Source organism: Salmo salar, chromosome 18, assembly GCF_965601325.2.
Source record: "Salmo salar chromosome 18, fSalSal1, whole genome shotgun sequence".
Classification (NCBI taxonomy): domain Eukaryota; kingdom Metazoa; phylum Chordata; class Actinopteri; order Salmoniformes; family Salmonidae; genus Salmo; species Salmo salar.
In genome coordinates this window covers 70,831,273-70,850,275 of record NC_138308.1, presented here as the reverse complement: position 1 = coordinate 70,850,275, position 19,003 = coordinate 70,831,273, and the positions used below count along the sequence as shown (strand labels likewise).

General features: G+C 43.1%; 1 protein-coding gene across 7 annotated transcripts in view; it reads right to left on the bottom strand.

The window, feature by feature from the left end:
• Window positions 1-19,003, bottom strand: part of nrxn2b (neurexin 2b) — a 937,590-nt gene that overhangs the window by 404,637 nt on the left and 513,950 nt on the right. For all 7 annotated transcript variants that reach the window (XM_045701329.2, XM_082965087.1, XM_082965083.1 and 4 more), the window contains 3 exons: window positions 17,595-17,714; window positions 14,041-14,422; window positions 12,327-12,517 (listed from right to left, as the gene is read on the bottom strand). In XM_045701329.2, coding sequence (XP_045557285.1) covers window positions 12,327-12,517; window positions 14,041-14,422; window positions 17,595-17,714 — 693 coding nt within the window. The remainder of the gene's footprint in view (window positions 1-12,326; window positions 12,518-14,040; window positions 14,423-17,594; window positions 17,715-19,003) is intronic.

The window sequence follows — 19,003 nt, the reverse complement described above, 5'->3', positions numbered from 1 at the left end:
ATCTTTCATTGTTAAATGTGGTGGGCCACGCTTTCAGTTGTGCGAATGCCGCCATCTATCTTTCACGATTTCTGGTTAGGGTAGGTTTTAATAGTCACAGTGGGTACCACATCTCCAATGTACTTCCTTATAATCTCACTCGCCAAATCAGCGTATAAATCAGTGTTATTCTCTGAGGCTGCCCGGAACATTTCCCAGTCCGTGTGATCAAAAACTTTTGAAGCGTGGATTCCAATTGGTCAGACCAGCGTTGAATGGTTCTTGTCATGGGTACATCCTGTTTCAGTTTCTGCCTATAGGACAGTAGGAGCAAAATGGAGTCATGGTCGGATTTGCCGAAGGGAGGGCGGGGGAGGGCCTTGTATGCATCGCAGAAGTTAGAGTAGCAGTGGTCCAGTGTGTTGCCCTCGCGCGTGCTACAATCAACGTTCTGATAGAATTTAGGTAGCCTTGTTCTCAAATTTGCTTTGTTAAAATCCCCAGCTACAGTAAATGCAGTCTCAGGATATATGGTTTACAGTTTATATAGAGTCCCGTGTTCCTTAAGGGCTGTCGTGGTATCTGCTTGATACGGCTGTGACGATAACCAACGAGAATTCTCTTGGGAGATAATATGGTCGGCATTTGATTGTAAGGAATTCTTGGTCAGGTGAACAAAAGGACTTGAGTTCCTGTATGTTGTTATGATTACACCATGAGTCGTTAATCATGAGGCATACACCCCGCCCTTCTTCTTCCCAGAGAGAGATGTTTATTTCTGTTGGCGCGATGCATGAAGAAACCCGGTGGCTGTACCGACTCCGACAACATATCCCAAGAGAGTCATGTTTCTGTGAAACAGAGAATGTTAGTCTCTGATGTCTCTCTGGAAGGCAAACCTTGCCCTAATTCCGTCTACCTTGTTGTCTAGAGACTGGACATTGGCGAGTAATATACTCAGAAGCGGTGGGCGGTGTGCACGCCTTCGAAGTCTGACCAGGAGGCCGCTTCGCCTACCTCTACTGCTAATGTTGTTTTGGGTCGGCCTCTGGGATTAGATGCAATGTCCTGGGTGGTGGTCCGAACAAAGGATCCGCTTCGGGAAAGTCGTATTTCTGGTCGTAATGTTGGTAAGTTGACGTCACTCTTATATCTAATAGTTCTTCCCGGCTGTATGTAATAACACTTAAGATCCCTCTTATCAACTACATCCAGGGATATGTGTGCTCACTATCCTCCCCGTTCTACCTAGCACTGCACCAGTCCTCTAAAACCACCCCACTCATGATTAACACAGCCTATTGCACCAGTAACCCATGTAGACGAAGGTACTGGCAGAGAGAGAAGGACGTACCCCATCAATAAACCATGCCTTCAAAAAGCCCCGGTTCACTTTTTGATCTTCTAACTTCTCAGATCCGCCGGTACCCCTGGGTGGGCCCCTCTGCTTCATAAGCCCCCCTCCTGTCCCAAACTCAAGGTTATCACAGAGACAAGAAAAAGAGGCTTCTCCCCCCGAAAAGTGATTGTGATAATCGTCAACATATCTCTGATGAAAGTCAAGTGTACCGGAGATATTTTGTTTTTCACCGTCGGACCACCAGAAGAATTACAAATAGAGACACGTCTAAAGGTATCACTAGAACACTTTAGATCCCAATGTGAAACAAGAAATTCAAAAGATCAAGAATGAAATATATTAAATGTATTCACAAGAAATACAGAAGAAGCAGTAGGCAGTAAGCCTATGAAACTATTAGCCTATAGATTTCGAAAACAACAAGCAGATAATACTATCTATAAGATAAGCAACCCCAAAACCAAAATAATTCAACATATAGTAGAAGAAATACAACAGAGCTTTGACAATGACTTACAGAACAGGATGCTAGTCTCTGAATTTACCACAAAGGAATGAAATAAAGCTATTACTAGACAAAAAGCAACCAAATCCCCGTGTACAGACAGTTTCACCTCTGAATGGTATACATCATTTAGAGAGCAGATTATATCAAGTTTACTTGCAGCCTGTATCTGGGAATTTCAGAAGGGTGAAATCCCCTCATGGATAGAGGCCATCATTTCAGTTACACTGAAGGAAGGGAAACATAGACCACATTGTGGAAAACACAGGCAAATCTCAGTCCTAAAATTGGATTACAAACTACACTGGACAAAAATATAAACGCAACAAGTTGGTCCCATGATTCATGAGCTGAAATAAAATATTTCAGAAATATTCCATACGCACAAGAAGCTTATTTCTCTCAAATTTTGTGCAGAATATTTTTTACATCCCTGTTGTATATTTCTCCTTTGCCAAGATAATCCAGCCACCTGACAGGTGTGGCATATCAAGAAGCTGATTAAACAGCATGATCATTACACAGGTGCACCATGTGCTGGGGGCAATAAAAGCCACTCTAAAATGTGCAGTTTGTCACACAACAGAATGCCACAGATGTCAAGTTGAGGGAGTGCGCAATTGGCATGCTGACTGCAGGAATGTCTGCCAGAGCTGTTACCAGATAATTGAATGTTAGTTTCTCTACCATCAGCCGCTTCCAATGTCATTATAGAGAATTTGGCAGTAAGTCCAACCAGCCTCACAACCGCAGACCACGTGTACGGTGTGATGTAGGCGAGCGGTTTGCTGATGTCAACGTTGTGAACAAGTGTTCCATGGTGTTGGTGGGGTTATGGTATGGGCATTCATGAGCTACCGACAACAAACACAACTGCATTTAATTGATGGGAATTTGAATGCAAGAGTGATATTGTGAGGCCCATTGGCGTGCCATTCATCCGCCGCCATCACATTATGTTTCAGCCAATATCCAGAAACTTTGCACAGACATTGAAGAGGAGTAAGACACCATTCCACAGGCCATAATCAACAGTTTGATCAACTCTATTCGAAGGAGAGGTGTCGCGCTGCATGAGTCAAATGGTGGTCACATCAGATACTGACTGGTTTTCTGATCCACGCCCCTACCTTTTTTTAAAGTATCTGTGACCAACATATGCATACAATGCCTTTGGAAAGTATACTGACCCCTTGATTTTTTCTACATTTTATAATACTGCCTTATTCTAAAATGGATGACAAAAATAAAAATCCTCAGCAATCTACACACAATACCTCGTAATGACAAAGCAAATGTATAAAAAATATAAAACAGAAATAAATTATATACATACAGATGAAGTCAGAAGTTTACATACACCTTAGCCAAATACATTTAAACTCAGTTTTTCCCAATTCCTTACATTTAATCCTAGTAATAATTCCCTGTCTTAGGTCAGTTAGGATCACCACTTTATTTTAAGAATGTGAAATGTCAGAATAATAGTAAAGAGAACTACTTATTTCAGCTTTTATTTCTTTCATCACACTCAATTAGTATCTGGTAGCATTGCCTTTAAATTGTTTAACTTGGGTCAAATGTTTCGGGTAGCCGTCCACAAGCTTCCCACAATAAGTTGGGTGAATTTTGTCCCATTCCTCCTGACAGAGCTGGTGTAACAGAGTCAGGTTTGTAGGCCTCCTTGCTCGCACATGCTTTTTCAGTTCTGCCCACAAATTTTCAATAGTATTGAGGTCAGGGCTTTGTGATGGCCACTCCAATACCTTGACTTTGTTGTCCTTAAGCCGTTTTGCCACAACTTTGGAAGTATGCTTGGGGTCATATCCATTTGGAAGACCCATTTACGACCAAGCTTTAACTTCCTGACTGATGTCTTGAGATGTTCCTTCAATATATCCACATAATTTTCCTACCTCATGATTCCATCTATTTTGTGAAGTGCACCAGTCCCTCAAGTAGCAAAGCACCCCCCCAAAATAATGCTGCCACCCCCATGCTTCACGGTTGGGATGGTGTTCTTCGGCTTGCAAACCTCCCCCTTTTTCCTCCAAACATAACGATGGTCATTATGGCCAAACAGTTCTATTTTTGTTTCATCAGACCAGAGGACATTTCTCCAAAAAGTACGATCTTTGTCCCCATGTGCAGTTGCAAACCGTAGTCTGGCTTTTTTATGGTGGTTTTGGAGCAGTGGCTTCTTCCTTGCTGAGCGGCCTTTCAGGTTATGTCAATATAGGACTCATTTTACTGTGGATATAGATACTTTTGTACCTGTTTCCTCCAGCATCTTCACAAGGTCCTTTGCTGTTCTGGGATTGATTTGCACTTTTCGCACCAAAGTATGTTCATCTCAAGGAGACAAAACGCGTCTCCTTCCTGAGCAGTATGACGGCTGTGTGGTCCCATGTTGTTTATACTTCCGTACTATTGTTTGTACTGATGAACGTGGTACCATCAGGCGTTTGGAAATTGCTCCCAAGGATGACCCAGACTTGTGGAGGTCTACGATTTGTTTTCTGAGGTCTTGGCTGATTTCTTTTGATTTTCCCAAGATGTCTAGCAAAGAGGCACTGAGTTTGAAGCTAGGCCTTGAAATACATTCACAGATACACCTCCAATTGACTCAAATTATGTCAATTGGCCTATCAGGAGCTTCTAAAGCATTGACATCATTGTCTGGAATGTTCCAAGCTGTTTAAAGGCACAGTCACCTTAGTGTATGTAAACCTCTGACCCACTGGAATTGTGATACAGTGAATTATAAGTGAAATATTCTGTCTGTAAACAATTGTTGGAAAAATGACTTGCACAAAGTAAATGTCCTAACCGACTTGCCAAAACTATAGTTTGTTAACAAGACATTTGTGGAGTGGTTGAAAAATGAGTTTTAATGACTCCAACCTAAATGTATGTAAACTTCTGACTTCTACTGTAAGTGTTCCGACCCTTTGCTATGAGACTCAAAAATGAGCTCAGGTCCATCCTGTTTCCAGTCATCATCCTTTAGATGTTTCTACAACTTGATTGGAGTCCACCTGTGGTAAATTCAATTGTTTGGACATGATTTTGGAAAGGCACACACCTGTCTAAAGAAGGTCCAACAGTTGACAGTGCATTTCACAGCAAAAACCAAGACATGAGGTCGAAGGAATTGTCCGTAGAGCTCCGAGACAGGATTGTGTCAAGACATAGATCTGGGGAAGGGTACCAAAAAATGTCTGCAGCATTGAAGGTCCCAAAGAACACAGTGGCCTCCATCATTCTTTAATGGAAGAAGTCTGGAACCACCAAGACTCTTCCTAGTGCTGGCTGCCCGTACAAACTGAGCAATTGGGGGAGAAGGGCCTTGGTCGGGGAGGTGACCAAGAACCCGATGGTTACTCTGACATAGCTCTAGAGTTCCTCTGTGGAGATTGGAGAACCTTCCAGAAGGACAACCATCTCTACAGCACTTATGCCTTATGGAAATCAGGCCTTATGGTAGAGTGGCCAGAGCGTCACGTCTGGAGAAAATCTAAGGTGAACCATGGTGGTGGCAGCATCATGCTGTGGGGAGACTAGTCCAGCGGCAGGGACTGGGAGACTAAACCAAGATGAACGGAACAAAGTACAGAGAGATTCTTGATGTTAACCTGTTCCAGAGCGCTCAGGACCTCAGACTGCAGTGAAGGTTCACCTTCCAACAGGACAATGACCCTAAGCATACAGCCAATACCTTCAATTCTGTCAGATGGGCTTCTCTCTATAAGGTCTTATATAGATTTAGATTCTATGAGGACATTATTAAAGCGTTTCAGGCATTATAATGTATGATAGACCATTTGCAAGATTTAAAATCAAAGGTGACCTCTCAAAAACATTTACATTAGAATGGGGTTGTAGACAGGGATGTGCTGTGTCCCCCCTCTTTGCCCTATTTATAGAACACCTGAATCAATGAATTAGACAAAATAATAACATCAAAGGGATTGATATGATGGGAGGAGAGTAGAAATTGGCATTATTTGCTGAAGATGTGTTGATTTTTCTGGGACAACCTAACATTCATTCCCAGAACTGATATCACTTCTGGATGTGTATGAGTCTCTCTCAGGTTATAAATTGAATGTACAGAAGTCTCAGGTTATTATGTTAAATTACCACCCCCAGGCAGACTTCAAGTATGGTCTGAAATGGGATGCAGAGTCTATGAAATATCTTGGAGTTCACTTACCTAAAGACATTGCAAAACTGTCAATCATTATCTACGGGCCTCTGAATTCTAAAATCAAAGCAGATATCCTACGATGGAACCTTATCCCCTTCCTTAGCAAGATGAGCATATTACCACGTTTACTATATGTCTTCCAGACTCTCCCAGTAGAGGTGCCTGTGCAGCACTTCACGAAATGGGACAAGTTAGTCTCCAGATACATATGGCAAGGGAAAAGTCTAGAATCAGATATAAATCCTTGCAGTTATCAAAAGGGAATTGAGGAATGGTTATCCCATGTCTAAGAGAATACTACTCTGCAGCACAGATAAGGCTACTGGTGTTCTGGTGCAACTCAGTCTACAGCAAGATGGAAGGAATGTGAAACTACAAGGGACGTCCCAATACAGGCAATGATAACAGATAGGAAGTTGGTAGATAACCTCATAGATAAATACAATCCTTGGATCAATTTACATTTGAAGATTTGATATGAAGTTTAATTTGAAAGATTCAGATAAAATACTAAGATGTGCTATGATACCTATTTTTCTCTCAACAAAATAGATAACCGGTTTGAAGGATGGGCCTACTGTACTTTTGTACACAAGGGGGTGTTCCAATGCTTCCAAGTACTAAGAGAGAGCCAATGATTAGAAGGTCAAGATTTCTATAGATATCTCCAAATTTGTCATCGGACTATAGAACGGGGCATGCAGCAAAATAATCTCTAGACTATTCAATGGCTTCATAATGACCAAATCTGAAAATACACTATTCATAAAGAAGAAATGGGAAAGGGAGGGGAACATGGTCATTTCTGTGGAGGAGTGGGAAACCTTATGCCAATCACAATGGAAATTAACAAGCTCATTGACTTGGAGGGAATTTGGATGGAAAATATTATGTGATTCTTAACCACTCATCTGCAGAAAAGACATCAGGGTAATGGAAGGGGATGTTGGAGGTTATGTGGATCTAATGAGGCAAACCATTACCACCTATTTTGGAAATGCCCTAAGCTTGTAGGCAGGATATGCATAAATACACGGAAGCCATATTTAAGGTTGATGGCCCATGCAGAGGTGAGGTCATTACATTTGATCTAAGGGATACTTTAGACAAACATTTGATTGGGTTACTCCTACTAGCAAGTAAGAAAGCCCTGACAAAAAAAAATTGCTACAATTGGAGGTGCCCGTGGCAGATGAGTGGATAGATGTAATACTTGAGATCTATGTGATGGAGAGACTAACCTCTTCTCTGAGACTACAGATTTGGTCAAAATAGTTTGACTATATAACACCATTAAGATCTGATTTTGTTGAATGGTCAAAGTGGAAAAATAATGTACTGTAATAACATTCCCATGTTCAACTGTTAATAGTTAGAGTAGAACAAAATTCATTGGGAAATGCAGAATTATTGAGACCTTTAATATTTATGACACACTGAATTCCTGAATGTCTTCATTTTTGTTTTATGCATTTCTATTTCTATCGTGCTCTTTTTCTTTATACTTAATGTGAAAATGTCATGTGTGTCTGAACCTTGTTTTTCCAAATAAAAACAGAATTTAAAAACAAAAAACAATAAAGACATATCTAGAGGGAGGAGGAGGAATGTGTGGGGTTTGTTTTTGTCGATATTGTTGTTATTTTCCCCCTTCCATCTCTTTGGAGACACAGGAGTTTTAGTTCATCTTCGGAGGGGCAGATTGGCTGGGGAAAGGATCATATATCAAGGTGAAGAGGGTGGGTTGGCGCGGTGGGCTGGCACCGCCTGGCTGCCGCTGCCAGCCTTTTGCTTCCTGTCCACATGTTTGGCAGGCAGATTTGCTCTTGGCACCGGGAGCAGGTTTCGCTACTCTGCCTAACCTGAACGCAAACCCCAAGCCTCCTGAGCTGGCATACATTTGAAAGCTGAACAAATAGAATAAAAATGAATAACTAACAGTGCACACGTACGGACGTGTGTACACTCTTACGCATAAACGAAGGGAGCATACAGGTACACACACCAGGACTTTACTGTAAACCATGAGATAGTCAGCAGCTTTTCAGCACCTTCTGAGACTTTTCTTCTCATCGCTGCGTGACAGTACATGAAAGACATGTCACTGAGTGACATCCACGAGTCATATCCATGTTAAAGTACCGGATGAGTGAGGGTGAAGACAGCTCAGTCTTGACATTACTCTATTGGGATCTATCTTTCATAAGACACAGATGGTTGTCTCTGTGAGCATTCTCTGCTGACATGGTTGAATATTTCAGACTGCGTATGCCACGGGAACACCACTTTAAACAAAGAGTAACCCACTGAAAGCTAGAGAGAACTAAAGACAGAAGGCCCAAATGAGGGGATATTGAGGCTATTTATGTGCCCAATATTGATAATAGTGACTTGATTAAAGAGATTATCTGGTACTTTTGTATACTTTTTAGCCAGTAATGTAGTTCTGAAAGTAGCACTTATGGTGCCCAGAAATTGCATACTGTGTCACATATACATTTATATATATGATTTTAGTCATTTAGCAGACGCTCTTAGCCAGAGCGACTTAATAAGTGCATTGGCGATGTCTTCCCCACAGTGACCGTAAGCCATGGATTATAGGCAACAACCACACAGAGCTAAAAGCTAGAGCTACCGATTTCAAGGAGCGGGACATTACTCCGGAAGCTTATAAGAAATCCCGCTACGACCGCCGACGAGCCATCAAACAGTCAAAACATCAATACAGGACTAAGATTGAATCCTACTACAGGGCTTGCAAACAACTCATCCAGAATGCCGCAGCCCGTCTGGTGTTCAACCTTCCCAAGTTCTCTCACGTCACCCCGCTCCTCCGCTCTCTCCACTGGCTTCCTGTTGAAGCTCGCATCCGCTACAAGACCATGGTGCTTGCCTACGGAGCTGTGAGGGGAACGGCACCTCCGTACCTTCAGGCTCTGATCAGGCCCTACACCCAAACAAGGGCACTGCGTTCATCCACCTCTGGCCTGCTCGCCTCCCTACCTCTGAGGAAGCACAGTTCCCGCTCAGCCCAGTCAAAACTGTTCGCTGCTCTGGCACCCCAATGGTGGAACAAGCTCCCTCACGACGCCAGGACAGCGGAGTCAATCACCACCTTCCGGAGACACCTCTGAAACCCCACCTCTTTAAGGAATACCTAGGATAGGATAAAGTAATCCTTCTAACCCCCCCCCCCCCTAAAAGATTTAGATGCACTATTGTAAAGTCGTTGTTCCACTGGATATCATAAGGTGAATCCACCAATTTGTAAGTCGCTCTGGATAAGAGCGTCTGTTAAATGACTTAAATGTAAATGTAAATTACAAAAGGGAAACCCAGCCACGAACTGCCCAGCGACGAGAGCCTACCAGACGAGCTAAATTCCTTCTATAATTGCTTTAGGGCAAGCAACACTGAACCATGCATGAGAGCACCAGCTGTTCCAGATGACTGTGTGATATCGCTCTCTGTGGCCGATGTGAGTAACACCTTTAAACAGGTTGACATTCACAAGGTCGTGGGGCCAGATGGATTACCAGGATGCGTACTCAGATCAGGCGCTGACCAGGTAACCAGTCTAATTGACTATCGTAGCCATGAAATGCTTTGAAAGGCTGGTCTTGACTCACATCAACACCATCATACTAGACACCCTGGAGCCATTCCAATTCACATACCGCCCCAACAGATCCACAGATGACGCAATCTCCATTGCACTCCACGCTGCCCTCTCACACCTGGACAAGAGGAACACATACATGAGAATGCTGTTCATTGACTATAGCTGTAGGGCTATATCTCAGCGTTCAACACCATAGTGCCCTCCAAGCTCATCATTAAGATCAGGACCTTGGGACTGAACACCTCCCTCTGCAACTGGATCTGCCCCCAGGTGGTTAGGGTAAGCAACAACACATCCGCCATGCTGACCCTCAACAAGGGGGCCCCTCAGGGGTGTGTGCTTAGTCCCCTCCTGTACTCCCGGTTCACCCTTGACTACGTGGCTGTGCACGGCTCCAACACCATCATTAAGTTTGCTGACAACACGACGGGGGTTGGCCTCATCACTGACGATGATGAGACACCTTATAGGGAGGAGGTCAGTGACCTGGCAGTGTGGTGCCAGGACAACAACCTCTCCCTCAACCACAGCAAGACAAAGGAGCTGATCTTGGGCCGAGCACGCCCCCATCCACATTGATGGGCTGTAGTGGAGCGGGTCGAGAGCTTCAAGTTCCTCTGTGTCCACATCACTAAGGAATTAGCATGGTCCACACACATCAACACAGTCATAAAGACTTTCTACAGCTGCAGCATTGAGAGTATCTTGGCAACTGCTTGGCATCCAACTGCAAGGTGCTATAGAGGGTAATGCGTACGTCCCAGTATGTCACTGGGGTCAAGCTCCCTGCCTTCCAGGACCTCTATACCAGGCAGTGTCAGCTGAAGGCCCTAAAAATTGTCAAAGGGTCCAGCCACTCAAGTCATAGACTGTTCCCTCTGCTACCGCAAGACACGCGGTACCGATGCACCAAGTCTGAAACCAACAAGACCCTGAACAGATTCTACCCTCAAGCTATAAGACTGCTAAATAGTTAGTTAAATAGTTAACCAATAGCTACCTAGACTATCTGCATTGACCCTTTTTGACTCATCACATACGCTGCTGCTGGTGTTTATTATCTATCCTGTTGCGTAGTCACTTTATCTACCTCAATTACCTTGTACCCCTGCACATCGACCCGGTACTGGTACCCCGTGTATATAGCCAAATTATTATTACTCATTGTATATTTATTCCTAGTGTTATTATTTTTCTATAATGAATTTTTTCTCTCTCTCTCTCTCTGCATTGTTGGGAAGGGCCCGTAAGTAAGCATTTCACTGTTAGTCATGTGTATAGGCATGTTAATTTAATATACTTTTGAGTGGATAAAAGAAAGAAAAATTTGGCCTTGAGCTGGGCCTCTAGCGCCAGAAGCGGTAAGGAGCCAGCAGCAAATCACTCCTTTGTGCGGTGTGTGTCGGGTACTGGACAGCTATAGAAAATTGTCAGTTGATGTGCGGGTGTCATGTGCTGGGTGGGAAAATATATTAGAGCTTTCTGTAATGGTCAGATTTGGTGCATTTGCTTATGATACCCTTGGTGAATAAACTTGAAAGTCACGGAGAGCAGTTTGGTCTCAAGTTCTATTAAGAGGAACATTATTAAAAATAGAGTCCAAAAAGTATCATTCCAACAAGGAGCAATTAGGGTTAAGTGCCTTGCTCAAGGGTACAGAGATTTTTCACCTAGTCATCTCTGGAATTCGAACCAGCAACTTTTCAGTTTCTGGCCCACCGCTCTTAACCAATAGGCTACCTGTAAAGCTGCAGATACAGAATGTGCACCAGGTCATTGCTCTCACTCTGCTCTGTGTGCATCTTGCCAGCTATCACTCAAACGGCAAGGGGCTGAAGCTCATTTGCATGAATTCTAATTGCTAGGAGGCTGAACATTTTGGGAAAATGGCACTGCACAGCTTCCACAACACAGTCGCTTTCAAACTAGGGATTTCGTGGCTAATTGACAGTAATTCTGGTCATACATTATTAATGTATGAAGTACACATTGAAACATCCAGCCCAAAGCAGGAGGTTTAAAAAAATACTTAGTCATCAACGTTTCTCAAACATGTTTTTAAGAGCGATTCCTATATGGCCTCTAAAACCTTCCCAAAAAGTCTACAGAGATTGATCCACAATGTTCAACTCAAAATGCACTCACACCCAAATTTGCTTTCTTCAGCTATATAAAGGGTCAATCTGCAGTTAAAACAATAAAGTTGTCAACCCGCCTCAGTTTTGGTAAACAGCTGAAGAATGGGGCTGGAGAAATTGAACCACTCTCAAATTCATAGACGGGGCTATGAATGAAAGGACTGACCAGCCATGATATCAACATTTGAGTTTTAACCATGTTTTGGGGCTTTACAGTGTTTGTTTACAATTAGATTGTTTTCAAACAGTGGAGTAAAACAAGCTTATATGTTGTGTTCTGAAGGGGGTACAACAGTTGTATTCTACAATAATCAATAGATATACATCATTAATTCCAAAGTAAAAAATTGGGTGTAGCAATCACATATTGCTGCTATTAGTATTTATATATAGTATATTTTATGTAGGAGTTGTTGTAGTACTAATAGTGACTCCAATGACCATAGTAGTGGAAAGGTCAATGAGCCACGGAGGACCCATCAGCCTACAGAAAAGAATAGTGCCCCTACCTTTGAGGTCCAGGTTGCGGGCTCCATTGGAGTGCTGGGTGACGGTGCGGGAGTCGATCTTGAGCGTGTGCACGTTGTTGGCGTCCCGGGAGACCACCACGTTGTGCCACTGGTTGTCGTTGAGCGGCTTGTCCGAGTTACCCTTCATCAGCGACGGGCCGTTGCCGAGGTCAAAGACATAATGGACGTAGCTATAAGCACAGATCGTAAGAGACTTTTAGGAAATAACTGTAGGTGTGCGTGTGTGTATATGAGACAGAGAGTGAATGAAAGGGACAAAGGGGTAAAGGTGCTTGAAATTATATCAATATCACCTCATCGGTCACATTCAGTTTGACCAAACCAACATCAAAATGTCACCCACAGAGCATAGTTCTTTAAAAAAGGTCTAAACCAGACAAAGCCAGGTCTAGCCTAGCAAGTTGAATAATTGGGTGTTTGGCTCTTTTGAAAAATAACCAGTTTCTTCAGTCAAAGACGACGCCATAAGGATTCAGTACTTTCAGTATAGTTAAGGCTGTTCAATGGACGAAGCCAGAGTCCAAGGCGGCAGGGTGAGTCGGTCTCACTCCAACCTTTGTTATATTTAAACAGCAGGTTTTTCACTCAGCCCCTGGTGCCTATCTTGGACTTCTTATAAAGGCGATGGGGGGAAGAAAAAGAAAGGACTGCTCTCTCTCGCTCTCTCTTTGGTCGAAGGAGAGGGTGGTGTAGGGTTGAAGTGCACCGAACCTCCAGCTGTGCAATGGCAAGCTGCAGAGCAGAAAATTGCCCAACCTTACATAATGTACAGCAGCTCAGAAATTATATTCTTTGTGTATTTTAAGTTTTGAAATGTACAGAAAAAAAAATTCCAACTCAGAAGCTCTGAATATAACTTTTCCTGTCCATTTGCCAGAGGTGGACAAGATGGCATGTTTCATTCATGCCCAAAATGATTTCCTTTCGTATCATCTGTTGGTGACCAGTTTGCCAGAGCAATGTATATCGAATGTGTTTATTCCTGCTCTGCTTTGTCTTTGTGTGTGCTGAAAGATATGGTTGGAGTCCTTGTGTCATTACAATGTCAGGTGGGGAGGAAGAGGGGCAGGGAGTTACATGCATCATAACAAGTATTTTTTATATTTGAATGGATGAATAGCTTGGTGACAACAGGTGATATAACACACTGTTCAGACCGCTGCTACTTCAGGTGTCCTATTATTCAAGTCTGCATTCAGAGTTCTAACAACTAAAATACATTTTTTTCAGACCAAATAAATAGATTTTGTTCAACCTTAATGTCTATGGGGCGTATGGATTGTGTGTACAGCTGCGAAGGCATCTGATATTTACAAATTAGAAAGTGACATATTTTCTCCAACTGCTGTTTCCTCCCGATAATAATAGCCTGTTCTGGGCATTCAACAGAGCCATGAACCAAAATGATTAGTATTGCTCATTGAGAAATAGAGTGAACTGCCTCCAACCAGCATAGATTCATAGAATCGTAGAAAACAAGCATATCTTAGTGGAACTTATACAGGACTTTTTCATTTTCACTGCATCCATTTGTTTCACAACATATACATCTACATCATTTGTTATGTTTTCCATTATCATATGATTAAGATGTGCCCACATGGTATAGGCCATGTGGGCACAATAAGCAAAACCACATTACAACTTTCAGGGTAAGCTAACATGTCAACACCACTCAAACGTCCAGACTCACCCTTTGACCAGCTCCACAACGATGAAGTCGCTGCCATCCCCCGAGTTGAAGAGCAGCAGCCCGTCCGACGTGGTGGTCTTGAACTGAAAGAAGAGGTGCATGGAGGCGTAGGCCTGCAAAGTAGCCAACGCTAGATAGCTTGCTTTCGTTCGAAACGTCACCGGATCGGCGATGATGTGGCGCATGCCAAAGCGGGCGTTGAGTTCGCAGTAGGAGATGTCACCGTTCTTGCACTGGTCCAGGTAGGGCACGCCGTTGACTGTCAGGCCCTGGAGGTGACCGATGAAGTTGGAGGGCACCACAGATATGAAGCGACGCTCGGTCATGATACCCGTCTCAATGTTGTGGAACTCCAGCCTCGTGTGGGCACCTGTCATCTGGCCTGGAGGGTGAAGGAGGACATGGGAATATGTTATATTAAAGGCATGGAGCTTTCTTAACCATGTGGCCTAATCAGGAAAAGCTTTATACCCTGGTTATGAAATAATGGTACAATGGGATGGAATAAATATAGAAATCTAAAACATGACGATGATACAATTACTTTAAAAAAGAGGCTAAAAGCTTCTAACTAAACTGCAAACTAACCTCCTACTACACTGAACAAAAATATAAACCAGCAATTTCAAAGATTTTACTGAGTTACAGTTCATATAAGGAAATAAGTCAATTGAAATAAGTTCATTATGCCCTAATCTATGGATTTTACATGACTGGGAATCCAGATATTCATCTGTTGGTCACAGATAGTTGCTGGATTTTGGCGGGAAACTGCCCTTTTCGTCCTCATGCTAGCTAGCAGTAGCCACATCAGCCATTATGGAATGACAAGTTGTGTTGAACAACAGAGGAGCTGATTGAGGATGGAAAGGGCAGCTTTCCCTGAAAACTAGGAGTATTTCGATCTTCTCTATGTATCAGTGTGGATAAAGGTAAAAATTGGAGTACAATGGCATATCCCATCCCTGCATTGAAGTAGGTTTTCTGACACATATCTCGCGCCGGCTACATGGTTTCTTAATAATGAAACCATGAATGCCTTCCAACCCCAGTGCAGCACAGTGTAAACAAGCGTAATGGTAGGGTCGGTTTCTTTTAGCAAGGTCTGAGTGAACATCTGACCTGAATTAAGACCACCTACAATCTTCAATGCTCGAGCTAGTAACGCCCAATTATTCAACTGCAGGGATGCAGATACAGACCTTCTTATCAACAATCTATACAGACAACAATTAAAACATTGGGGATAAATGCATGTTATGAAGACTGGCATCTTCACAGGATGCTATAGTCTATGTAGGGCTTCAATTGGGAAAGAGTTCCATATTGTAATTGACCACCCTGTGTAATATATTGTATATTTAATTGATCAAATTGTATAAGGCTTGGATTGGGCAGTAACACAGACAATAGGGGTTCCACAATATACAGTTGAAGTCGGAAGTTTACATACACTTAGGTTGGAGTCATTCAAACTCGTTTTTCAACCACTACACAAATGTCTTGTTAACAAACTATAGTTTTGGCAAGTCGGTTAGGACATCTACTTTGTGCATGACAAAAGTCATTTTTCCAACAATTGTTTACAGACAGATTATTTCACTTATAATTCACTGTATCACAATTCCAGTGGGTCAGAAGTTTACATACACTAAGTTGCTGGTGACTTTAAACAGCTTGGAAAATTCCAGAAAATGATGGCATGACTTTAGAAGCTTCTGATAGGCTAATGGACACCACTTGAATCAGTTGGAGGTGTACCTGTGGATGTCTTTCAAGGCCTACCTTCAAACTCAGTGCCTCTTTGCTTGACATCATGGGAAAATCACAAGAAATCAGCCAAGACCTCAGAAAAAAAATTGTAGACCTCCACAAGTCTGGGTCATCCTTGGGAGCAATTTCCAAATGCCTGAAGGTACCACGTTCATCTGTACAAACAATAGTACGCAAGTAAAAACACCATGGGACCACACAGCCGTCATACCGCTCAGGAAGGAGACGCTTTCTGTCTCCTAGAGATGAACCTACTTTGGTGCAAAAAGTGCAAATCAATCCCAGAACAACAGCAAAGGACCTTGTGAAGATGCTGGAGGAAACAGGTACAAAAGTATCTATATCCACAATATAACGAGTCCTATATCGACATAACCTGAAAGGCCACTCAGCAAGGAAGAAGCCATTGCTCTCCAAAACCGCCATAAAAAAATCCAGACTACGGTTTGCAACTGCACACGGGGACAAAGATTGTACTTTTTGGAGAAATGTCCTATGGTCTGATGATACAAAAATAGAACTGTTTGGCCATAATGAACATCGTTATGTTTGGAGGAAAAAGGGGAGACACCATCCCAACCGTGAAGCACGGGGGTGGCAGCATCATGTTGTGGGGGTGCTTTGCTGCAGGAGGGACTGGTGCACTTCACAGAATAGATGGCTTCATGAGGTAGGAAAATGATGTGGGTATATTGAAGCAACATCTCAAGACATCAGTCAGGAAGTTAAAGCTTGGTCGCAAATGGTTCTTCCAAATGGACCATGACCCCAAGCATACTTCCAAAGTTGTGGAAAAATGGCTTAAGGACAACAAAGTCAAGGTATTGGAGTGGCCATCACAAAGCCCTGACCTCAATCCTATAGAAAATGTGTGGGCAGAACTGAAAAAGTGTGTGCGAGCAAGGAGGCCTACAACCTGACTCAGTTACACCAGTTCTGTCAGGAGGAATGGGCCAAAATTCACCCAACTTATTGTGGGAAGCTTGTGGAAGGCTACCCGAAATGTTTGACCGAAGTTAAGCAATTTAAAGGCAATGCTACCAAATACTAATTGAGTGTACGTAAACTTCTGACCCACTGGGAATGTGATGAAAGAAATAAAAGCTGAAGTAAATCATTCTCTCTATGATTATTCTGACATTTCACATTCTTAAAATAAAGTGGTGATCTTAACTGACCTAAGACAGGGAATTTTTACTAGGATTAAATGTCAGGAATTGTGAAAAACTGAGTTTAAATGTATTTGGCTAAGGTATATGTAAACTTCCGACTTCAACTGTAAATCTCTAGCTACATAAACTTATGAGCCCATCTTCCACTACACCTTTAGTATTCCAATCTATCCCCTTGGTGATTATGTTGTTGCTTCCTGGAATTGAGCAGGAATGAACTTGGCCAGTTTATTAAAAATACCTTAGTCCTAAACAAGGTCAGCCCAGAGGCCTTCTCTTTGTGGTTTGTGTCCACCAGAAACAGGGTCACACAGGGTCATTCATAGCCCCAGGCTTCATCATCTCTTGCATTCCTCTCACCCCACACCCCCATCCCTCTATCCATCCATTCTACCCCCCATGGAGTGGTGGTAGACAGTGGGGAGTGGACACTGACCTTCTGCCATCCCACTATCCCTCCATTTCTCCATCCTTAGCCCCAAGACTCATCCTGCCCCCTCTCTTAATCCCTCCTCTCACCTATCTAACACCCCCCCATCCCGCTATTCCTCCTGTCTATTATTTAAGGTCAGAAGAGGTGGAGGCGAACAGTGGAGAGTGGACACTGACCTTCCACCGTGACGTTGTCCACGGATAGCTGGAAGTTCTTTCCTCGGCGCACCACTTTCACCATGTGCCACTCGTTGTCGTTGAGCTTCTGGCCAGCGAAGAGCGTTTCAGGTCCTTTACCTGGAGGGGAAGAGCTATGGTCACCTACCCAGAAAGGATGTTGATACAGTGTGTATCAGCAACTAAGTCCACAGGGACAATACTATACAGCTAATGGAGAAAACCTGCATGTTTATCCCACGCAAACACACACACACACAGTTTCCATTCAAACAAACATGTGTAACAGTACAGTCACACACACACACACAGAAAGACATAAAGTAGTATCATACAAGAAGGCATACCGTGCCATGTGTGTCACTAAGCGCACAAAGGTTATATAAAAAATTAAAATAAAATATAAAAAAAACGGGAGACGGACTCAATAATATAGTAACAGCAGGATGCCATCAAAGACAAAGCAAGAGGGTAGCTAAGTGTTACAGTGCTACTTATTGAACAAGCCTTTCATGGTAAAGTAAGGATTCAGCCTACAACTGCCGTGGACAGCCCAGATGAGTGGTAGAACTATTTTATAGTTATCGCCTGTAGGACTATGTACTAGTGGAGCTGTGTAATTGACGTCTGTATATTAGGACTTTGCCATAGGACTCTTTGCCAGACTGGGTAGAGAAAACGGGGGATTAGACTGCATTGGATCTGCCACTCCTCTCCTCGGTCACTCCCCCCTCTTCTTCTCCTTCCACGGTCTCGCTTCTACTGGCACAGGAGACGGACTGTTTGACGCAGCAACATATGGCGGTGGGAGAAATGCTTATTAAAGACATATTTATTGTAGCGTCTTCTCTCTCACCAACTGAGCCTCGGTGCTATTTATAGTTTTTCCAATGAAACAGAGCGATTATATAAAGTGTGGCAGGGAACGAGTGAGTGACGGAGTGAAAGAGTATGGGTTTTGATGAAGGCAGCAGAACTGAATCCGTCTGTCATTGAGGTGTATTATGGCGAGTCGGCACGAATCGCCTTTGGATGAGCGAAGTCATGGTGACGGCTAATGCTAATTGCGCTAGCGGTAACAGCTGCAGTGAAGTGCTCCGTTTACACATTACATTAAAATGTATCTACTAAAAAGGGCAATACATTGAAAACTAACCAACAGAAAGTGGAAAATAATTACTGGCTACGCTATACAATAGCACAGCCTAAGAGGCTAAAACAAAAGGCTGTCCCTGACGATGGTTGACTCGCAGTGTGTCACAGTGGCATTCACCGAGGCAAAGAACGGTGATTATGAGGGAAAATAATGGGTCCGTAAACAAAGCCATAATGAGGGAGTCTTCCACTTCACTGCCTGGTGGAACCAGCCCTGAAATAGTACAGTGCCCTGAGGAAGCAAGTCACTTCCA